At 44.7% G+C, this 25,619-nt stretch overlaps 1 protein-coding gene across 4 annotated transcripts in view; it reads right to left on the bottom strand.

The window, feature by feature from the left end:
* NELL1 (neural EGFL like 1) overlaps positions 1 to 25,619 on the bottom strand; it is a 647,610-nt gene that overhangs the window by 551,930 nt on the left and 70,061 nt on the right. For all 4 annotated transcript variants that reach the window (XM_088458962.1, XM_088458961.1, XM_088458963.1 and 1 more), the window contains exon 2: positions 25,059 to 25,187. In XM_088458962.1, coding sequence (XP_088315088.1) covers positions 25,059 to 25,187 — 129 coding nt within the window. The remainder of the gene's footprint in view (positions 1 to 25,058; positions 25,188 to 25,619) is intronic.

The raw sequence follows: 25,619 nt of genomic DNA, 5'->3' as shown, positions 1-25,619 counted from the left end.
TCCTCCTTGGCTGCGGCCATTTTTGGATGGCCGTTTTCTGAATCTACAGCCCCCAAGCCACCGCAAGTCAGCCCTTTTTCACCCCCCGCATTCCGGCACCCGGTGCACGTGCACCTCTAGCCCCCCCCTAGTTGCGGCCCTGTAGTATGTATCAGAGGACAAGCAGCAATTGAGACAGATTTCTGCACCGCTTCTAGGTTATCCGTTATTTAGAACAGCCACAAAGTGCCCAAGGGGAAATCTGAACCATGGATGCGGATTAGATGCATCGCTTAATACAACCGGCTGCTTTTTTTGTTATACATCTAATATTTCATAATTTACCACGTTAACAGGCAATTGCAAATTAGAAAATAACATTTCCTGCAACGGATTTAATCCAAGGTGTTTGCAGCATCAATTTTGTCCCCAACCCTCCACCTAATCAGACAGGCATGAGGTCATCGGTTCATTGCATCGCCAGCCAAATGCTACCTACCCCGTCTTACAGAGCGTTTCTGCTGCTTTGGTGTAAGAGGAGGCCAGCCATGAGCCGTGTGAAGGAGCAGGATGTTTCATGGTTACAAAGAGCCAAAGCACAATTTGTTACACGTCTCCCTTGCATATCACAAGGCTAATTTGGAATTTTGGCAGATATATGTAATTAGCAGGTTGGATTCTCATGAGAAGCTGCAGATTTTTATTCACCGTGGGTGGTGGAAGACAGCAGGGATTTCAGTAGCTGCTAGGATTTAGCACAAAAGCTGCTGGCTGCTTACTTTCTATGGGTCTTCCTTTCCGTACCATCAGGCAGCACAGCTTCAGTTACCACTGAGGATAGATCAGAGGGAAATGATACAAACCGATCTGCATTCATCCCAATATAGCAGCATATAAGGCTAGAGGACTGGACGTCTTCATTGGGTTTAGAGAAAATAATGTGAAGTGTGTTCCTGGGTTTTGCATTCTTTGTTAGGTGTAATAATTACACAAACATGGCAAAGAGCTTTCAGGGTTTTGTTTTTTCAGTCGGCTATTAAGTGTAATTTATAGAGTGCGACACAGATGGTTAAAGAGAGGACTCTCTAAGGGCTGTTCATTATCCCTTCATTTCTTACAAAATTAACATTTTCTAGAATTTCCTATCAGAATATAGGTACAGATGTGTCCTCATACATCTAGCCTCCTGGCGCGTTAAACAGCCCTTCTAGTTGCGCCATGCCGTGGCGTGACTCTGTAGCGACGAACATCTTTTCATGCGTCTTTTTAACTTCAAATGTGTCTTATTCGCACAGTGATGTGAATATTTAGCACAAGCAGCTTTTGCTGAGTAAAATGATATGCAGCATGCCCATGTTCTCTGAGCGAGTGCGGGTGTATCTGCCGGTGACATGCTACGTTACACTGTCAGCCGCTGTAACACTAACGTAGCGCTTCACATGCAGATACACCCGCAGTCACACAGAACATAGGCATGCTGCATATCATTTTACTCAGCAGCGGTAGTAACACTGTAACGTAGCATTTCACATGCAGACACACCCACAGTCACACAGAACATAGGCATGCTGCATATCATTTTACTCAGCAGCGGCTGTAACCCTGTAATGTAGCATTTCACATGCAGATACATACAGGATAGATGTATGCGGGCACATCTGTAGCAAAGAATATTTTGCTGATCTCTCCTGCTTACAGTTCAGCCCCGATCTGTCCCAATACAATAGTATGTGGATCTAAATTCATCAAGCTTCAAAAATACAACATTTTTGGAGCTCGACAGCGGGAGCCTTTGCCAGCTTCAGATGGCGCCAATTCCCGGACCCTGCTCCCTCCCTACGGGTTCAGCTCCCTCTGCCAAAGGTCGGGCATTAGGTGAATCCAAGTTGATGTGTGCACTAACACTGCTGAGTCAGTCCCCAAAGTGCTAAGTTTCACCGTTACTAAAGTAGGGATGATAGGGATAGATCTTCAGATCAGCTGTCTCCGCACCAGAGCAATGTTGAATTGCGCCAGCGATTTTTTATCACCGCTGCTACTCGCAGCGAGTTGGCTCCACCTGGCCCCCGATGATGAATAGGCTCCTGAGTAAATTATGTGTGTGTGTTTAATATTCTTATCTGGGAAATAATATGTTTTGTGGATCTTGGCTGCTGTGATTTATCTTTAAACTTTAATTATGAAAAGAAACAATAGGAGCATAGATACAGTATGAACACCTTGTATGCAGATTACAAGTCAGTATACAGAGGGTGACAGAGGTATCTTCCTAATGTGAAGACGGCACAGACAGCTGGAACTGAACCCAAGGCTTCCATTTATTATAGATAAAAAAAATTGATTCAAGTACAAATCTACTACTTAGGCATTTCTAGGGAGTTCTGAATAATTAGAGAACGGCTTACTCACCAACGCTTTTTAAAGTCCCTGAAGCAGACAGCAGCCCATATCATTATGAAGCTTTAAGTCCCAATACATAGCAGAACATACCCCCAAACATGGCCAGAAGTGAAAACTGGGACAAAAATAAGCCCCACCCTGATTTACCAAAACCCACCCACATTATAGTGCAGCCACGCCTACTTCCCGATACACTACATCCAGGTCTGATGAGGAAAATCCCACAAACTTTGGGACTGCTGAGAAGTAGGAAAGATGTGGTAATGCCTATGCCCCCATAGTAATGCCCCTGTGATAATGCCCATGCCCCTGTAGTAATGCCCCTGTGGTAATGCCCATGCCCCCATAGTAATGCCCCTGTGGTAATGCCCATGCTCCTGTAGTGCAGCTTATTAAAAAAAAAAAAAAAAAAAAAAATACTTACCTTGAACCCTGCTCCTGCATCCAGCGTCGCGTCCGGTCCGCCGGCTGCTCCTCGGAACTATGGGGGAGATGTCATGACGTCTCCCCCATAGTGCCCACGGGGAGAGCCGGAAGCTGGAGTTCAGGAGAGAACTCCAGCCTCCGGCTACACCGCGTCGCTGCAGAGAAGGAGCCGGGCTCCCGCTGGTAATAAATATTACCAGCGGACGTCCGGCTTGGAGCCTCTCTGCAGCTCCGGGCTGGAGGTCACTGGCACCGGGTATAGCGGCTCACCCGGTGCACGTGCACCTCCAGCACCCCCCCCTAGTTGCGGCCCTGGTCACCATTCCATTAACACTTGTGTGGTCAGAATCATTTGTTTCCGTTTCGTATTTAAAGTAAAACTAGAAAGCACAGAGAAATTCTGAAATTACATTTTCTTACCAATACTCCCCTAATATGGAGGCTCCAGTAATGTCCTGACCACAGCAATGTCTGCATCAGGCCCAGGGAGTGGTGGCATGTGATATTTACAGAAATCTCTGAGGAATAATTATCTGTTCATGCGCAGGAGCCGACATCGGTCGCAGTGCCTCAAAAGCCGCAGTATGACTGACATACTGCTGGGGTTTAGGGCGTCCATGGGGAGCGTTCCAGGAATCAGGGGCGTGTCCGAGCTAGCGGCTGCATCCTTGGACGCAGGTTTACAGGCCCCAGCAGCGTCATTTTGCTCGACCTCCTGACTGATCCAATGCAGTGTGTTCGGACGGAGCAGCGGATCAGGGAAACCAGCAATGGGCGTCTTTTTACTTAAGATGCCACCTGCGCCTTTTGCATAATTAAACATAGGCGTTGAGTACACAGCGGCGGTGAAATTAGCGCACATCTCTGAATCAGACCCTCTGCTACCACGGTGTAACAGAGTGACAGATGGGGTTTCAAACCTCGAGCGTCTTCTCGCTCTCCTAGTGTGGCTGTAAACCGCTGTCACTGGATGTGGAATTAGGAGATCGCAACGGTTACAATAGCTGCTGGATCAGCCAAGGGCGCATTAAGGATGAAAGTCAACCCTTCTAATCACTGTCCCCTCTTGGCGCTGCTGCAAACACACATCCAGTCCCAGTATATTGTCAGCATTCCCCTGGCATTGCCACTGATAACGGCAGGATTAGCATCCCTGTGACTTGTGCGTAATAACCAAGTATAGAAGTGGGGTGGTGAATACACCTCTACATGTGCTTTTGGGCTATGGTCTGGTTATGCAGAAGTTTAAGCAGCGGAAACTAACTAAAATGATCTAAAAATTATTTCCATGGCCTTACCAGAAGCCAGATGCCAGTTCTTTGATCTGTATATTGTCTATTTGTGTATGGTATTAGACTTTCTATTAATAAAGTAATCTTGTGTTTCAGCATTCAATTGTTTTTTTTTGGCACCCAAACGCAATGAGCGCCCGACGGAGCAATTCAATTGTTGCTCCGTTCAGGCACCCGTGCGGACCCAAAAGCATTGGGTTTAGCCACCTATAGCAGCTAGCCCCATCTAAAGTCCTGCTTTGTGCGCCCAAAATGCCGACTTATCGCTCAATGCTGCTCGCCACACCGGGAGGCAGCGAGCAGAAATGTGTGCAGGCACGGCTATTCACACCAGAATGGAGCAACAGTTGAATTGCTCCGTCGAGCGCCCCCAATAAATAACAGTGGCTAAAACAATTGAATCGCCCCCTTTGCATTTGTTTAATACATATTAAAGGGTATCGCTAGGAGTAGTTTTGCTTCTTCCGATGTTTAGTATTTTTGAGATGTGCTGTAATAAATCTGCTGGGAGTTTGGGACAGGAAGCTGCTGTAGGTGGTAATCTGGACTGGCCGCACCAGTGGTGTCCGTACGATCTTAATGGGACTTAGTGGTTGTCGAATTGTACAGTCAAATGTGCCAACGCATATGGGTTTGGTCACGGAAACAGCTGCTCATATTAAACACAAGCCACAAACATCTGCTCCTTATAGAAAGCATGCCTAAATATTGCCAAACGGTCCTCCTGTGTGAGCAGATAGACAGAGGCGATGATTACAGGGATATTACAGCCAGACAGACCAAGTGGTCTAAAGTTACTGCGCCTTGTAACATTCCCAATTCTATATAAGACATAAATGTACCCAGATCAGTAAAAAGGACGATGCCTCCTCAATATTACAATCTACACTCCGTAAAGCAGTTGGGTGGTTACCCATGGGATCCAGTCCCTGCATTCTTGGGGGCGTATTTACTAAACTGCAGCTTTTTAAAGCACCAATTGAGGTCTATTTTGCTGTCAGAATGTATAACAGCATTAAAATGTAATACTGAACCGCCTGGTTTAGCATTTAATACTATTAAAAGTTATAAATCCTGCTGGCAAAGCCATTCTGTAAGGAATATACTCTTTAGTGCTGGAACGCTAATACTCACTGTAATCAGTGCCTGGCATCAGATAACGGGTCATTTCCTGGAGTGAGAGTCACACTTTTTGCTTTGTGGGTGGGAAGGGAGCGGTATTGGAGAAAGTTTGGCCAAAGTGGATAAACTTGTGACCATGATCCTTTCAAACTTATTAGTGCTCACAGGGGCCTATTCATTAAACCTAATACTTCTCTGGAGATAATTAGCTTTAGAACTCTCATGGAGTTCTAGCTAATTATAGGTGGAATTCATCATTCCACCTCTCCATAAGTATCTATTCCGGTACCTGTCATTTTTGCGATGACAGCTTTTCGGGAAATAGATACTTTTCCTGCCTACACTACTTTATCGCATCTGGAAACAGTGCTGCGCATGCGCTGTTACATCTGTAATACCAGCGCATGCGCAGCACTGCAAACAGATGCGGTAAGTTTGTGTACCCCCCCCCGATCCCCCCCCTTCCGCTCACCTTCCCCCCCCCCCCCCCGACTTACCTGTCCGCGCAGCAGCCTCCGGCTCCGTCCTGCTGGTCTGTCATGTGGTTTCCCGGCAGACCACATGACAGATTAGAAAAAAAAACAAAAAACAATTTTTTCTTTTTCTAAACTTTCTTGTGCTCTGCTGGGGAGCACAAATGTCCGACCAGCCTCCGGAGCCTGAGGACGGAGCAGAGCGCCGGAGGGACTCGTCAGGGGACCTAAACACGCGGATACAGGTAAGTTTCACCTGCTATTCGCCACCTCACAGTGGCGAATAGTAACTGCATCAAATTCCGAAAATTTATAATTTTCGGAATTTGATGAATACCACAATTTCCACATCCCCATACTAATGTACTAATGTACTAATATACTAATGCCCCCATACTAATGTACTAATGTCCTCATACTAATGTACTAATGTACTAATGTACTAATATCCCCATACTAATGTACTAATATCCCCATACTAATGTACTAATATCCCCATACTAATGTACTAATATCCCCATACTAATGTACTAATGTACTAATGTCCTCATACTAATGTACTAATGTACTAATATCCCCATACTAATGTACTAATATACTAATGTACTAATGTCCTCATACTAATGTACTAAAGTACCCATACTAATGTACTAATGTACTAATATCCCCATACTAATGTACTAATGTCCTCATACTAATGTACTAATATACTAATGTACTAATATCCCCATACTAATGTACTAATATCCCCATACTAATGTACTAAAGTACTAATGTACCCATACTAATGTACTAATATCCCCATACTAATGTACTAATGTCCTCATACTAATGTACTAATATACTAAATTAATGTACTAATATCCCCATACTAATGTACTAATATCCCCATACTAATGTACTAAAGTACTAATGTACCCATACTAATGTACTAATATACTAATGTACTAATATCCCCATACTAATGTACTAATATCCCCATACTAATGTGCTAAAGTACTAATGTACCCATACTAATGTACTAATGTACTAATGTATGGGGAGTGTGGAAATTAACGCAGGGGAACTTAGCAAGGAGATATCTGTGATATATACACAGTATATATATAATGATATCTGTGATATCTCCTGTGCTAAGTGGCTACATGAATACCAAAATAATGTTATTTAAGGAAAATGTCCTTAAAAACGTTATTTTAGTGTTGATGAATAGGCCCCACAATCTGGTGGCAGCCATGTTTTGCTTTGGGTGAAGGTCTGAAGCTACAGCCCCCATCTCTCTACTCCTAATGCACCTCCAAGCTTCTTGAAAAACCGGCACACACTTGATGTCCTCACACAATCTATTGGATCCTGTTCACTCAGGTCAATGTTCCCAACACAAATTGGGACTTACGGTACTTGTTCTTCAATCCATGGAGGATTCTGGGGTTAATGTTGATTTCCTGGCTTCTTCTGTGTTATCTTATATTAGCTGGTGTATTGGTAATGTTACCATAATGAAGTATTTCAAACAATTTCCTAACGAGAAGCCGTGGATGACCAATGAGGCTGATTACAAAAGTAAATCCCTTTCTCCTGGCCCTGTTGATGCCTCTCTGGTAGAAGCGCTAAGTAATTTTTATGCTAGATTTGATAGGGATAATACCTCTTCTGTAATTAAATGACCTTTCTCAAGCGAGGAGCCTAAGGTTAGTCTTCACTGAATGTGCGCTTAGAAATAGTTTATTAGGTGTTAGTGTCAGGAAAGCGTCCGGGCCAGATAGGATTCCAGGGAAAGTTCTGAATGGGTGTGCTAGTGAGTTAGATAGTATTTTTACATACATTTTTAACTTTTGGCAACTTGTATTGTCCCAGAATGTTTTAAATCTACTGTAGTCGTTCCTGTTCCTAAAGATTCTAAAGTTACGAGCCTGAATGATTTTCATCCTATCGCCTGGACCCCTCTTATAATGAAGTGTTTTGAGAGGATGGTTCTGGCACATATGAAGTGTCATTTTCCTGCTGGCTTCAACAATTATCAATTAGCTTACAGGCAAAATAGATCTATAGAGGATGCTTTGCAATCCGTGATTCATTCTTCTCTTAGGGATCTATTTACTAAAATCCGCATTTTGAATGCAGATTGTAGTGTAATATTACCGACTGAAATCGCATTGCAAATTCAGGCAATAATCACAGGGATTTACTAAAAATCCCTTGCAGGGACAGAGCTCTGTCCCTGCGAATCCCCTCCGCACAAAAAATACCGTGACAAGTGCCCGTGCATGGGCCGAATGACCGCCATTAAGCCCCGCCCCCTGCGATCGTGACCCCCCCCTCAGTTAATTACACTTACCTGCAGTGATCGGTGCTCCGGTGGTGTTCTCCATGGCTCCGGTCAGCTGACATCCCATCCTGCAGTGGGACCCGGTCACCTGATGACTGGGTCACAGTGCAAGATGGGAGACCAGCTGACCGGAGGAAGGACATCACCGGAGCCCCGAACTCCAGTCCCTGGACTCAGGTAAGTTGTTTTTTTTGCAGTGCATTAGCGTGTGGTCTGTTTAGCAGTGTATCAGTGTGTGATCAGTTTAGACCACACAGCTGATCACTGGGGCCGGCTCTGGGCTCTGCCCGTTAGAGCAGAGCAGGAGTCCGGTAACCAGTGGAGACCCTGGATAACGCCACCTCAAAGTGACGTTATTATCACAGGGCTTCCCCCGGTATTTTTTTCACTAATTACTTTTAGTAACTACCAAGCAGATCACATTTCCCAATACAATGATGGGAAATGCGATATGTTTACTAAAAATAAGTGATAATTAGGGGTTGGAGTAGAATTTTACGAATTCTACTCCAATTGCCCTTTAGTAACTGTAGGTGATACTAAAATAATGTGAAAGGGTGTGAAAACACAAAACAGCCTTTATCACTTTATTTTAGTAAAAATAATAATAAATAGAGCCCTTAGTCATTTAGAGGAGCCTAATACGTTTAATGCCATTGTTCCAAATACATTGGTAACTAAATTACGACGTCTGGGATTCTCTGTAAATTTAAGTAATTGGATCTTAGATTTTTTAATCAATAGACCTCAACAAGTTAGAATGGGTAGTTTGAAGTTCTCTGCTATCAGAATTAGTACTGGTACTCCTCAGGGGTGTGTTTTAAGCCCACTTTTATTTTCCTTGTTTACCCATGATTATTTCCTAGTCTAGTACAAATTTAATTATTGAATTTGCAGATAATATGACTGTTGTGGGTCTTATTAAGGACAGTAATGAAGAGGCGTACCGCGATGAGGTAGCCAGGTTGATTAAGTGGAGTGAAGTCAACAACTTCGTTCTTAATTTTAAAAAAGACGAAAGCGATAATTATTGATTTTAGTCAGCAGCGTAGGTCTGAATTGCTACCCCTAATTATCAATAACTTGGTGGTAGAGAGTTAACGATTTAAAATTATTAGGCACGGTTATTTCCGATGATCTGACGTGGACTTCTAATATTAGATCAATGGTGAAGAAGGCTCAATAGCGCCTATTCTTTTTAAGAAAATTGCGTACTGCAAATTTAAGTAAGGAAAATTTGGTTAGGTTTTATCGTTGTGTTGTCGAAAGTTTATTGACGAACTGTATTGCAGTCTGGTACGGAAACAGCACTAAGGGCGATCGTAAGCTCTTAGAGCAAGTAGTACGTACAGCTATGGGGATTATTGGTTGCGATTTGCCGTCTATTGAAGAGATCTACTTTGAAAGTTGTCATGGTAAAGGAAATAGCATTGTACAGGATAGTCATCATCCATTCCTAACCATCATATATTTTCCCTCCTTCCGTCTAAAAGACGGTACACGTGTATATAAGTTAGAACATCTCGATTTAAGATCAGTTTTTATTTCCATCTGTTATAGTCAGCCTCAATCAATCTGTAACGGTAATTTGTAATCATAAGTGGGTGTAATTTCAGTTAAGGTGGCAATTCTCTTTCAATTAGGGGGGAGGGTTTCCAAAGGCTCAATTCTAGGTCCTCCGCTTTTTTCTATCGCTTCCATTTTAAACTAATGTGCTTATCTTTGAGTTTCACCTCTACGCAATGACACCCAACTTTACCTATCCTCTCCGGCTTTCCCACCATCTGTGTTGGCCGCGTTGCTGAACGTTCTGCTACAACATCTTGGATGTCCTCTCACCAGCTCGCACTTAATCTTTCAAAAATTGAATTATTACTTTTATCAGCCAACAGAAGTTACCTACCCGACGCCTCCTCTATTTCTGTATCCATAGTGTTGGTGATCTGGACACCTAGATAAGTAAAACTGCTTGTGGCCCATTCAGAGGGAGTGCGACTATGCCCTCACTGTACATCTAACAGTGTCTGCGAGGCAATGGTCTAAATTGTAATCTAGGTAGAGCATATTCTATGATTCTTTCAAAACACAATCCTTCCATTTATATCCTTATAGTATTCTATAATTGGAATTTAATAGTTTTATTCATGAACCTAAGGGGTCTATTTACTAAGCAGTGCTAGGAGACAGAGTGAAAAGTGATAAGGTGCCAGCCAATCAGCTCCCAACTGTCATTTTTCACACACAGCCTTTGAGATGACAGTTGGGAGCTGATTGGCTGGCACCTTATCACTTTTCACTCTGTCATTTATACAGACTAAACAAATCTGCATTAGACAGCAGGTAACCGTGCCGATAAACTGGAGGTAACCGTGCCGATAAACTGGGAGGTGATCGTGGCGAATAAACTGGGAGGTGATCGTGGCGAATAAACTGGGAGGTGATCGTGGCGAATAAACTGGGAGGTGATCGTGGCGAATAAACTGGGAGGTGATCGGGCCCATAAACTGGGAGGTGATCGGGCCCATAAACTGGGAGGTGATCGGGCCCATAAACTGGGAGGTGATCGGGCCCATAAACTGGGAGGTGATCGGGCCCATAAACTGAAGGTGACATTTTTTAAAAATTGGTGGAGAAAGTGGTAGTAAATTTGAGTAATCCAATAACTTCCAGTTTACAATCACTTTTACCTGGAGCTCCATTTTAGGCCCAATATAAAACCAGATCCTTGCTCGTCAATTCTGTCTAACATATCACTATACAGCAGACAGAGGTCCCCAATCTCGACCATTACAGTCCAGGTTTAAAAGATATCCATGCTTAAGTCCAGATGATGAAATCAGATTGATTGAGCACAGGTGAATTATTTAGTACCTCAATCATGGATATCCCTAAAAGGTGGACTGTAACAATGGAGTGTGGGAACCTACAGGGCAAGTCTCTGGTTATCCTGAGCAACAGAGCACCCCAAGGCCAATCAAGCCGCTGTAATTACACCAATAGGCATTTTTATTACGGTCACGTGCTAAATCTAGACCGTATATATTCTATATTAGACCGTATATATTCTATATTAGACCGTATATATTCTTTAAATTGCAGAAATCCTGAAACAATCCTGAAACAAGAAACTCCCAGCATCCTCGGTTGCGCACTCCCCGCCACCTGTAACCACCACGGTAAGTGCGGCAATTAGGCAACAACAGATTCAGAGGATAAATGCAAATCCTTTTAACTGTTTAGTGATCTGATTAAAGAGCAGTGCGCTGCGCACATTCCATCTGTCCCTCTGGCATTAAAGGGATTAAAGGAATATGAGCAAAGTGGCGGAGAAGTAACAGGCCTAAGTACTGTAGTAGCAGGTACAAGAAATCCATACCCCGGGCTACAAGCTTTTCATTTACACTGTTCTACTTCCCAGTCATGTCTATGAAATATAAATGGTTTTAGAAAAAAAAAAAGCCGCCGTGTCTTGCTCAACAAGAAATGTTGCGTTTGTCAAACCTTCAGGGTGAATTTCCACATCCACTATGAGTAACTGGTGTAATTACTGTTTGTCACCGAGTATTGATCATTGCAACAACACAGAATAAAAATAGCTACATCTAGGTAACCTTACTCAGCGTACACCTGTTTCTAGAGTCAATCACCCCCCCCCCCCCCCAAAAAAAAAAGGTATTGCAGATAGAATGTCTTATTCTCTGTATTAGTGATACTCGTTTAGGTTGTTTTGTTTTTTCTTTTTGTCGTCTAATTTTTGGTGGTTTTGTGATTTCTAACTCTGAAGTATTTATTCAATTCTCATTATATGAACATGGGACACAGCAAAGAGATGGCCTTCCGCCAGAGACCTCTTGACCTTCAGTTGTGTCTATGCCAAGGGCACGTCTGCTTCTGGATGAGCAGCATGAAGATCAAGTTTCTGCCATCTCCAAAAGTGTATAGGTATGCTGGGACTTGTAGTTTCAAAGCATTGCACACGCCAAAGGTTACCTAATCCTATTCTAAATGGTTTAAAAATTAGCCACCAGAAAGAAATATACGCCAGTCACTGGGATGCTCAATGCTCTGTACGCCAGTCACTGGGATGCTCAATGCTCTGTATGCCAGTCACTGGGAAGCTCAATGCTCTGTACGCCAGTCACTGGGATGCTCAATGCTCTGTACGCCAGTCACTGGGATGCTCAATGTGCTGTACGCCAGTCACTGGGAAGCTCAATGCGCTGTACGCCAGTCACTGGGAAGCTCAATGCGCTGTACGCCAGTCACTGGGATCAGTGCCAGATTAATGTCCACATGGGCCTGGAGCTGAAATTTATGATGGGCCTACCTATTGTATGCCGCTGAAGGGGGTGGGACAAGTGCCGTAGCAGTGTGACTGGTAATGTGGGGCCATGACCAGTGCGGTGTGGTTGTGGTTTACATAGGGGTGTGGCCAGTGCAGCATTCTCCCAGGACGCTCCGGGCAGTGCTGCATTTTCAGGTGCCGGTGGCCTCAGTACCTCTACGCAACGGCATGACGTTACGCACTTAAGAGGCACGGGGCTGGCACAAGGTGCTCCGGAGTTAGCCCTGCTATGCCGCTGACTGTGCATGTGTAGGCCAGCACTCCTGTGCAAAGTATAGTGCTATAGCGTCTGGTGCCCTCCTAATTACCTCTGGCTGTGAAGGGCGGGAACCATGTAGCAGTCGAATGGGCGGCACTCTGGATGACTTGTATAAAACACATTAAAATCCATTTAAGTTAACAACATTTCAGAACTTGTATTCATCCTTTCAGTAATCCTGACGAAAGAATAAATACAAGTTCTGAAGCGTTGATAACTTAAACTGAGTTTTAGTGTGTTTTATAAAAGCCGTCCAGAGTGCCGCCCATTTGACTGCTATATATATATGTGTATGTGGGTGTGTAGGTACAGGGGCTTGAGGCACACTTAAGGGGACTGAAGCAGGTGTGGTGTAGTATGTTGACAGTCATGAAAATGTTGACATTAGGGTTAGGCTACATGGGGGGGTTAGGCACTAGGGGAAGGTTAGAGTTAGGCTACGGGGGGAGGAGGATAGGGTTAGGCACTAGGGGGAGGTTACAGTTAGACTGCGGGGGGAGGAGGTTAGGGAAAGGCATTATAAGGTAAGGGGTAGGCATTAGGGTTAGTGAGGTCATGACCCAATCCAGAAGCCGTGCTGGAGTCACTGCAGCCATTAGGAGCAGGTCAGTGAGCGCTAGGCCAACAGGGATGATATGTCGACATTCCATCACTATCTACATGAATGTTCGACACGGACAACTTCAACATTATGACCATCTTGACATTCTCCTATTAACATGATGAATGTTTACATATCATTCCACATCCGCTTCAGTCCCCTTAAATGTGTCTGAAGCTCCTGTACCATCCCTATTTACCACCATGTGTGTGTATGTATATATACATACACACACATACATATACACACACACAGACACAAGTACATGCATATATACGTGCGTGTCTGTGTATACACATACATATACACAAACATACATTTACACACATACATATACACACACTCAAGTACGTACATATATGTATATATATATATATATATATATATATATATATATATATATATATATATATATATATATATACACACACGCATATATATATATATATACACACATACACACAGACACAAGTACGTGCATATATACTAGGGATGTGCAGGCTCGAATAGGTTCGAGTTTGCACGTGGAGTTCGGATTTTTCCCTCCAAAAAAACGGAACTCAGAAAGAGGCAAAACGTCATCTTGCACGGACGAACATCATCATTCCTGGACAAAAGTCCAGGAATGATGATGTTAGTCCATGCAAGATGACGTTTTGCCTCTTTCTGAGTTCCGTTTTTTTGGAGGGAAAAATCCGAACTCCACGTGCAAACTCGAACCTATTCGAGCCTGCACATCCCTAATATATACACGTGTGTGTATATATACATACATATACACAAACATACATTTACACACATATATATACACACACAAACAAGTATGTGCATATATATACACATATATACAGTACATGTGTGTGTATGTATATTATATATATATATATATATATATACACATATACATATATACACACACACACACACATATAAGTGTGGGTGTATATATATATATATGTGTAGATACACAAGCTCTTATACCCACCTAATATTATAGATAGATAATAGATAATTACATACATATATAGAGTAGACAGAGGCCAGACATTACACTGACCTAAGTAAAGCTAATCCTGACATGCTTGGCTGAGCTGCCTTCCCTCTTCAACTAGGCGCTTGACACCGCTTTGGAGTAGGATGGTTCAGGAGGCGGAGCCTCGGTATAATGGAGGTGGAGCTTCGGCGGGGCTTCCGAGGTGGGCGGGGCTTCAGCGGCCCGCGGGTGGGCGGGGCTTTGTCCTGGCCTGTCGATCCTCCAAGAGGAGGGGAACGGGTGGGGACCGGGGAGGTCAGAATGGGCTAAGCTCTATTTATGACAGCCATTAGGTGAGAGAGCTGGCTGAGCTGTTCCTTAGTGTTGACAGGAAAGAAAAAACTTTTTTTTCCTGCCTGCACTGCAGTCGGTGTGGGCCTATTTTCAATGGGAGGCCTGGAGCTGTAGCTCCACCCGCCCCATTGTTAATCCGGCCCTGACTGGGATGCTCAATGTGCTGTACGCCAGTCACTGGGAAGCTCAATGCGCTGTACGCCAGTCACTGGGAGGCATCCCTGTGTATGGCAGCCACTGGAATGCTCAACGCACTGGGTACGGCGGTTACGTGGATGCGCTCTATATTGTATGGCAGTTACATGGATCCCCAATTATACCCCAACAATTCCCAAAAGCATACTACCTGCATAAGATATACATGTAAATCATTTATTTCTACCAGATACCTCTGATTTGTAGAAAGGCGAAGATGGTACAAAGAGAAAGCGATGATCCCCGGGCGCATCAGGGGGGGGGTTAGAGCAGACCGGGCAGAGATTATTTTGTACAGAGTTGGGAGGTTTTGCTACATGACCTAAAAATCAAATAATACCTCTTTACATATAAAATAAAGTCCCCAGTGTAGGGGTCTTCATGTTCGTTCAGTCTAATCTCTTAAACCATTGGACAGATGTTGATGGGGTTTTCACTATTCTATACAGCATTGGTCGAGGAATGTTTAGGTGTATGAACCATTCATCTGTGACAATAGGGAGCCGAGCAGTGTACCCGAGCAGAAGGTTGATTATCTCATTACAGACACAAGCGGGCATGAGAGAAGTGTTACACGGAACACGGGCACAGTCCAGCCCCAGGACGGGACCATCCTGCCACCAGGTAACACTAATCTTCATGTACCCGCTTTCTGATGAATAAAGTGAATGTTATCCTTCATTATAAAATGGTATAGTATAAACTATAGAAAATGATTATAAAGGCTTGGTGAGACTGAGGATCACCTCTCCATTACAGCCGCAAGTATTCAACAAATACTCATCACCAGGGCTATTCTAATCCTTTGTCATCAGTGATAAAAGGGAGCTGAGCAGTGATGGTTTTAGGGAAGCAAGAGAAAATATTGCACCAAGCTGCTGTATAGGAGCTGGCCAGGGTGCTGAGACAGTGAGAGCAGCCTCCAATGAACCCGTGAAGATGCCCTGATGCAGACAGTAGCCAGGAAGGAGCCTGGGGACACATTGCTATCAGGAATGATTTCCATTCAATGGTGGCAAATATCAGACCGCCACCATCAAAAAGTAAAAACATCAAACACATCAAATGGTTAATAATAACCATCGGATTCCGATGTACATCCCTGCACTGAACCTACCGGTGGACTCTGACCAACACTCCTCCACCGTGAAGTGCTCCCAGCGTGATGTTCCTGCTCAGCCACATTCCCTCTGTGAACAGGAGGCACCTCCCATAGAAGTCAGCGCTGTTCTCGGACAGGGGCACCGCGTTGAGGAAGCCCGGGAAATATGGGTACATTGTGAAAACAGGCTGTGGAAATATGCGCAGGTGCCCCAGCCCCGAGGACGGGATGCAGACAGGAAGCAGACGGTCAAAATGCAGACCGCCGGCTTCACGACTGTCAAATCCCAGCAACGTACTAACGACATGCGTCGAAATCCCGAGGCCTGTCAGACTACGCCGGGAACCCGACACCCAGCATACCGAACGAAGGTAAGTCGGTCGCGGACAGCCGCTGGGGGGGGTTAGGTTTTAGGGCTCCCGGAGGGACTTAGGGTTAGGCACCTCCCCAGCAAAGTTAGGTTTAGGCTAGGGGAAGAGGGGGTTAGGGTTAGGCACCCCAGGGGGGAGGTTAGGGTTAGGCATCCCCGGAGGGTGACTTAGGTTTAGGCTGCAGGGAAGGGGGGGGTTAGGTTTAGGCACTAGGGGGGAAGGTTAGGGTTAGGAACCCCTAAGGAAGGGTTACTTACCAAAATCAGCTGTCTGGATCTTCACCCCTGCCGGGCTTCCGCTGTCGGCCATGGGGCCGGCGGTATTACATACTGATCCCACGGGGGCTGGTAGCTGTAGTACAAATGTCTCATCCATGATCCTTGTGCCCATCCCAGCATATCCCAGTGGCTGGGCGCTGCAGGGCAGCAGCAGTGGGGGTTGTGTGACACTGGTGAGATGCAGGGGGCTGTGGCGAGGTGCAGGGGGCAGGAGTGAGAAGCAGGGGGTTGTGGTGAGATGCAGGGGCTGTGGCGAGGTGCAGGGGGCAGGAGTGAGATGCAGGGGGTTGTGGTGAGATGCAGGGGGCAGGAGTGAGAAGCAGGGGGCTGTGGCGAGGTACAGGGGGCAGCAGTGAGAAGCAGGGGGCTGTGGCGAGGTACAGGGGGCAGCAGTGAGAAGCAGGGGGTTGTGGTAAGATGCAGGGGGCAGGAGAGAGAAGCAGGGGGCAGGAGAGAGAAGCAGGGGGCAGGAGTGAAAAGCAGGGGGTTGTGGTGAGATGCAGGGGGCAGGAGTGAGAAGCAGGGGGTTGTGGTGACACTGGCGAGGTGCAGGGGGCAGGGGTGAGAAGCAGGGGGCAGGAGTGAGAAGCAGGGGGTTGTGGTGAGATGCAGGGGACTGTGGTCACATGGCGTAAATTGATATGATATGCAAGGAGCTTTGGCGAGATTAAATTGCTCCCGTGCGATAGATCGGGGTGGGTCGCTAGTATGGTATAATGTACTTCCCACTGTAAATTATAAAGATTACACAAACCCCATACTATGTAAAAGCAATAGGAAGCCTGTCCCGTAATCTATGTGATGGTAAGGAAGCCTGACCCGTAATCTATGTGATGGTAAGGAAGCCTGTCCTGTAATCTATGTGACGGTAAGGAAGCCTGACCCGTAATCTATGTGACGGTAAGGAAGCCTGTCCTGTAATCTATGTGACGGTAAGGAAGCCTGACCCGTAATCTATGTGACGGTAAGGAAGCCTGACCCGTAATCTATGTGACGGTAAGGAAGCCTGACCCGTAATCTATGTGACGGTAAGGAAACCTGACCTATAATCTATGTGATGGTAAGGAAGCCTGTCCTATAATCTATGTGATGGTAAGGAAGCCTGACCCGTAATCTATGTGATGGTAAGGAAGCCTGACCCGTAATCTATGTGATGGTAAGGAAGCCTGACCCGTAATCTATGTGATGGTAAGGAAGCCTGTCCTGTAATCTATGTGATGGTAAGGAAGCCTGACCCGTAATCTATGTGATGGTAAGGAAGCCTGACCCGTAATCTATGTGATGGTAAGGAAGCCTGTCCTATAATCTATGTGATGGTAAGGAAGCCTGACCCGTAATCTATGTGACGGTAAGGAAGCCTGACCCGTAATCTATGTGACGGTAAGGAAACCTGACCTATAATCTATGTGATGGTAAGGAAGCCTGTCCTATAATCTATGTGATGGTAAGGAAGCCTGACCCGTAATCTATGTGATGGTAAGGAAGCCTGACCCGTAATCTATGTGATGGTAAGGAAACCTGACCTGTAATCTATGTGATGGTAAGGAAGCCTGACCCGTAATCTATGTGATGGTAAGGAAGCCTGACCCGTAATCTATGTGATGGTAAGGAAGCCTGACCCGTAATCTATGTGATGGTAAGGAAGCCTGACCCGTAATCTATGTGATGGTAAGGAAGCCTGACCCGTAATCTATGTGATGGTAAGGAAGCCTGACCCGTAATCTATGTGATGGTAAGGAAGCCTGTCCTGTAATCTATGTGATGGTAAGGAAGCCTGTCCCGTAATCAATGTGATGGTAAGGAAGCCTGTCCCGTAATCAATGTGATGGTAAGGAAGCCTGTCCTGTAATCTATGTGACGGTAAGGAAGCCTGTCCTGTAATCAATGTGATGGTAAGGAAGCCTGTCCTGTAATCTATGTGGCCTTTGCAGATATCTGGTCCTATTAGTAACAGATCAGTATTTGGAATAATATTTTTCACCTTTTTATATGTGTTTTCCCTTTAATGGTTTAGCAGACCTCTGAAAAAACACAACTGAATCTGCAGTCAGCATCGCCCTCAGGCCTGAAGAAGCTGCGTGTTTATACCACTTACACGCCAAGCATGTTTATTAAATGATGACTGCCAGGGAGTATGAGCAAACAGCCAGCGCAGCCATGGAGGGCCGGATACTGACGTGTGAATTGCAGACCAATAGGTGATAGTCTGGGACTGGCAGGAGGCAAAATGAATCACAGTTTGCTGCCCGCGATGTGCTCTGTGTATGAAGCCAGGAGAATGGATTGTAAACTAATTTAATGACCATGTAATTTTATGCAAGAGAAACCACAATACATAAAATAAATATATAATACATACACTACAGACATAACTGATGGATTACCAGTAATGTACCCGATCAAAAGGTTGATGATCTCATTACAGACACAAGCGGGCATGAGAGAAGTGTTGTTACAGGTTGAGTCTCCCATATCCAAATATTCTGAAATACGGAATATTCTGAAATACGGAATATTTTTGGCATGACTGAGATAGTGAAATCTTTGATTTGGGATGGTTAGGGTCAACCCCCCCCCCCCGTTACCACCCACAAACTGCACTTCCTGTCAATCACTCTGCGATGGGTTTGCGTAGCCGCAGCGATCGCGGTTCCGATCGCAATGGCTAGTTCTCGCACTGTGATACATACGCAACAATCAGCTAACCCATCCCCTCCTCTCCATTCTGCCATAGACAGGTCAGCCACATCCCGTGTATAGTGCCAAGCTGGACCTCGGTGCCAGCGTAGGAGTACAATTTGTTCTGTTGTATAATATGTTGGTGCCATTTATATAAAAGCACTATAATAAATATAATCCAATAGTAAAAACAGCCCTTTAAAGCCATGAACCCTATACAATAATCTACCGTACATCATTACAACTTGATCTAAAGAAAAAAAATGTCAAAGGCGAGGCTTTGTGAGATCCAGGCTGCTCGCAGTATAGCTTTAATAAATAATTGATGACTACTGTTTGTCATTGGCTTGTCTCTAGGGTGCCAGGACGGAGAGAGATTAATGTAATACCTCCAACATTATTACCAATTACAGCACATGCATTATAACTGACACATTCCACTTATTCCTGGGCCGCTGCCGGGAGGCTCTTCCCTCTGCTTCTGTCACCGTTTATTTACCATTAATCACAGAGAAGCGCGGTACTGGAAAAGCATCTACAGGTTATCATAGAGACACAACCTGCGCAACCTTACCGCCATCATGCAGCACAGAAAATACGGCACTGGGGGCTCGCAGGTCCTACAGAGAAGCAGATCTGCATCGATAACATAGCAGCAGATTATAATTGAACATATGATCTGTATCATAATCTATTATCAGGGCTATTTTCCTGGAAATTTAGGTTCAGGAACTTGGGGTGGAGCCATGAGATAGATAGATAGATAGATAGATAGATAGATAGATAGATAGATAGATAGATAGATAGATAGATAGATAGATAGATAGATAGATAGAATGTGTGTATATATTAGGGATGTGCAGGGATACTGGATGTTGCTAGGTTATTTCAGCGCACCTTTGGATGGTCTCCTGCAATGTATGGATGTAAGAACCTGACAAAGGGCCTCATGCAGAGTTGAAGATAAATGGATTTTACAGGGTTTTACTCAGAAATGCACTTTTTCCATACGGCACATGTGCAGCAAAGTGGAATAAGCCCCGGTCTGCAGGCAGACGGCGATGTATCACCCTGATGTGCCTTTCTGCGCTTAGAAGGGTAAAACGGGGGAGAGAGGGGGCAGCTGTCCTAGCCGAAGTACAGTAAGGTACATGACCGCGCACTTTATGCAGAGTAGGGGAAGCGCCACCGATCTGCTTCTTAGGAGGAAAATCACCATTGGCTGCATCTATTCTGTTCCACAAGCCATGCTGGCGAGGAGCAGGAGGATGGCATCACTACGACAGCGTGGGGTAACCCTGCCATAATGCCAAACTCGCCCCTGGCCGGATATCACAGGGCTGCATTCGCTGGAAATGTGACTCAACTTCGGGTAGGAGCGTCCCAGGGTAGCACAGAGTTATCTGTAATGGCGGGGAAGGGGGGGTGGCATCCCGGTGATAATTAGACCATACTTGCCAACTCTCCCTGATATAGCAGAAATCTCCCTGGAGAGCCTAGTAATTTCCCTGATTGCACCTTATACCCTATTATATAGCCGTTATATATTAAAAAAAATATAGATCTATACAATTAAATAGGATCATTAGTATAATTTCCCTGCATTGGGTATAAGGCACAATGATCCCTATGGCTACATGCAATATCTGAAAAGTATCAGTGTGTTTTCGTCAACAAGTAGATCTTACTGACTGCTTTGGGGCTCATTTACATTTGGATGTAAGTCAGTTTATGACACGCCACTCAGATGTAGCAGTACACGCCTATCACATGTATGACACACCTCTCAGATTTAGCAGTACACGCCTATCACATGTATGACATACCTCTCACATGTAGCAGTACACGCCTATCACATGTATGACATACCTCTCACATGTAGCAGTACATGCCTATCACATGTATGACACGCCTCTCAGATGTAGCAGGACAAGCCTATCACATGTATGACATGCCTCTCAGATGTAGCAGGACAAGCCTATCACATGTATGACACACCCCTTGGATGTAGCAGTACACGCCTATCACATGTATGACACACCCCTTGGATGTAGCAGTACACGTCTATCACATGCATGACACACGCCTCAGATGTAGCAGTACACACCTATCACATGCATGACACACCCCTCAGATGTAGCAGTACACACCTATCACATGTATGACACACCCCTCAGATGTAGCAGTACACACCTATCACATGTATGACACATTCCTTGGATGTAGCAGTACACACCTATCACATGTATGACACACCCCTTGGATGTAGCAGTACACGCCTATCACATGTATGACACACACCTCAGATGTAGCAGTACATGCTTATTACATGTATGACACGCCTCTCAGATGTAGCAGTACACGCCCACTTTACCGCCGCGCTCATAGGTGCTGCTTTCACAATCTCCCTGACATGCTTTTTTAAAAGAAGGCAGGTATGACACTCAGGAAAGCAGTGTCCTAGGGGTCTCTATCCCCATGCATCACGGTAGGACCCGATAACAGGCAGGAAGATGCAGACACATCATCACTGGGGTTTCCTGCATAAGTGATTATCTGGAATTAGAAACAGGCACATTTATGGCACGGCGCCCCCTAACAAGTAACGACAGAGCCTGTGATAATAGCATCAAATATTTCATGTTATTAGAGGTTTTACCAGGTTCTAATTGATTTTAAAAAAAAGTTATACAAATAAATAATCGTCATTCAAATAAAAAAATGTTAAATAAAAAAAAGTCTATGCCAGTAATTGTTAGTACATCTCATACTAGTAGAAAGCTAATGTGGACTATAGTTTTATTGTCAATTTACAATTTTGCTTAAAAAATGTAGTGAAAACAAAAAGTACAAATCATTCTATTTTTTTTTTTTGTCACTTTTAAAAATAACCTTGTTTATAGCCCAGTTCTTTCTTTTTTTTTCTCTCTCTCTCTCTCTCTCTTTTTCTCTCTCTCTCTCTCTCTTTTTCTCTCTCTCTCTCTCTCTCTTTTTCTCTCTCTCTCTCTCTCTTTTTCTCTCTCTCAGCAGTTCATCAAACGGCATTTATATTCGTTACAAATGTTTTTCTTTACAAATTCTGGGGAAATAAATACTGCAAATGGGATGACAGTGGGGTACGAGGTGGAAAATGAGCGAGAACCACTGACTAGGGTAGTAGTTCTCAAACGTGGTCATCAGGACCCCAAACAGGTCACCCAGCAGGAGCACAGGTGTATTCATTACTCAGTGACACATTTTAAAGATCCGCAGGCGGAGCTAATTATTTCACTTGTGAGACCTGGAAAACATGCACTGTTTGAGAAGTGAGTTTTTAAACTAGGGGGGATTGGACCCACAAAAAAATATCCCCATCCATCAAGGAAAAAGCAGCCCTGTGCTGATATCTATCAGGGCTCGCCCCCGCACCCTCGTAGCGTTGGGTGAGCGTAATAAAAGTGTTAACAGAATATCAGTATTTTTTTTGTTTTTTATTGGCAAACTACAGGTGGCATAAAGCTCTGGGCTGTCAGACCTAAATCTAATGGCTGCCTGGGCGTGCTGGTACTTGGAGGAGCACAAATACCAGCATGACAAACACATTGCAAAAACATTCTTTGTTGAATTAGGAGTCACTATGCAAATGTATGTAAATAGCTTGTACTCTACTCCAATGAACTGCAGGCGCCCATCTCAGGAAGGTATAACGTCTTCATTATCCAGCTACTACATTGGGGGGATACCCAAGATACGGGAACCATTACTACTTACGGAAAACCTACTTATTCTGTATTTTGTTTTGTTTTTTAATCAAATAAACTCTGCTAAAAACAAACAGATGAAAAAAGTCCGATGCTTCGGGCACATTTATAACAATCCACATTTTTTATGCCGTCTGATAAATATTTTTCGCGTAAACTCACAATATGAAATTTAACATTTATACACAAATTTGCCATTTGTCTCTTACCAGGGGATACATGGCTGAGAGCTGGGAGCAGGGTGACATCGGTGCCCACAGGGCGAGATTCCTTTATTAATCTACATATAACAGGGGATACATGGCTGGGAGCTGGGAGCAGGGTGACATGGGTGCCCACAGGGCGAGATTCATTTATTAATCTACATATAACAGGGGATACATGGCTAAGAGCAGGGTGACATCGGTGCCCACAGGGCGAGATTCCTTTATTAATCTACATATAACAGGGGATACATGGCTGAGAGCTGGGAGCAGGGTGACAACGGTGCCCACAGGGCGAGATTCCTTTATTAATCTACATATAACAGGGGATACATGGCTGAGAGCTGGGAGCAGGGTGACAACGGTGCCCACAGGGCGAGATTCCTTTATTAATCTACATATAACAGGGGATACATGGCTGAGAGCTGGGAGCAGGGTGACAACGGTGCCCACAGGGCGAGATTCCTTTATTAATCTACATATAACAGGGGATACATGGCTAAGAGCTGGGAGCAGGGTGACATCGGTGCCCACAGGGCGAGATTCCTTTATTAATCTACATATAACAGGGGATACATGGCTAAGAGCTGGGAGCAGGGTGACATCGGTGCCCACAGGGCGAGATTCCTTTACTAATCTACATATAACAGGGGATACATGGCTGAGAGCAGGGTGACATCGGTGCCCACAGGTCGAGATTCCTTTATTAATCTACATATAACAGGGGATAAATGGCTGGGAGCTGGGAGCAGGGTGACATCGGTGCCCACAGGGCGAGATTCCTTTATTAATCTACATATAACAGGGGATACATGGCTGAGAGCTGGGAGCAGGGTGACATCGGTGCCCACAGGGCAAGATTCCTTTATTAATCTACATATAACAGGGGATACATGGCTGAGAGCTGGGAGCAGGGTGACATCGGTGCCCACAGGGCGAGATTCCTTTATTAATCTACATATAACAGGGGATACATGGCTGAGAGCAGGGTGACATGGGTGCCCACAGGGCGAGATTCCTTTATTAACCTACATATAACAGGGGATACATGGCTGAGAGCAGGGTGACATCGGTGCCCACAGGGTGAGATTCCTTTATTAATCTACATATAACAGGGGATACATGGCTATGAGCTGGGAGCAGGGTGACATCGGTGCCCACAGGGCGAGTTTCGTTTATTAATCTACATATAACAGGGGATACATGGCTGAGAGCAGGGTGACATCGGTGCCCACAGGGCGAGATTCCTTTATTAGTCTACATATAACAGGGGATAAAAAGGACAAGACTGAAGAGCTAACAGAACCTTTTACCAAAAATTTCCGACAGTCACAGTTGCCCCTATCTATTATCAACTGCGAGACCCTCAGCACTTTGCTTTCTGTGCCTGGAGTAGAGCGCTCCGAGTCCTAGTCTTTATTCAGTCAGTGCTAAATGCCATTGTGCAGTACATCACGGAAACCAGCAGCATTATGGGACCTTTAGTCTTTGTCAGTATTAATACAGCATAGGGCAGAGACAATCGGAAAATTCCCCTTATTCTGTGCACAAACTGGCAGCATAGAACCCCCCCCCCATTCTCATACACAAACGCACACAATTTACATATTTCCCTTCTTGAATTCAACCCCCACCATTAATTCTCTGTTTTCCCAGCTATATTTATAGGCAAACGTAATTAAGTTGGAATTTATAAAGTATGAGGAATGGCGAAGCTGTGGATCTGGAAAATTGCGCAGCCGGAACTTCACTCATTAATGTCATATCTACTTTAGGACAATAGGTTTAAATCACGTAAAACTTTTTTCTAACGATCCCCCCCCCCGCCCCTGATTTTCTTGCCAATGTTTTGTTTATTTTGGCTGTTTTGCATGTAACATGTAACTTTTTATTTCATATGTTAACTGACCTCTTTTGATAACGATATTGTCACTTACCTTGAAACAAGAAAGCTTTGCTGCCATCGTGCGCCCCAAACACTTGTGTGATTCCTCTTGTGCTGTTCTCAAGTTCTAGTTCCGAAATTATGTCAACCTGTAATTCCTGGTCTGTCCCAAATCCAATCACTGTAATGTAAAGAAAGAGACTGTCATAAAATATACATAGCATAACATCAAAGGGGGTCACAGTGTAGTCATTTTGGGGGGGAAGTAAATGATATCAGTTATGATAGTTGTTCTGCTGCACCTCTGGGGGGGGGCGGAGAGAGAAGGGGGTTAGATATTTTTAGGAGTAGTTACATTAATAAGGGTTCAGCAGGGAGGCATTAGGCGTTTTCTGGGCATTGTAGCCAAACCTTGCTATAAATAATGACACGTGCATTTGGGTGGTAAATAGCTGTCCGGTTTGCGTCCGTAATAGGCAAGCCTTTAGAACAGAACACGTGCTGGCAAGATGGTGGAGGAAAGGAAGAATCACCCCACCCGTATTCAACTGACTTAGGCCCCGATTCAGAGCCGGACGCCCTGACAGTACGCTCGCTCTGAATCAGGGCCGTC

This window comes from Taudactylus pleione, unplaced genomic scaffold (genome assembly GCF_031769625.1).
Source record: "Taudactylus pleione unplaced genomic scaffold, aTauple2 ptg000875l, whole genome shotgun sequence".
NCBI lineage: Eukaryota > Metazoa > Chordata > Amphibia > Anura > Myobatrachidae > Taudactylus > Taudactylus pleione.
This window is presented reverse-complemented; position numbering and strand designations above follow the sequence as displayed.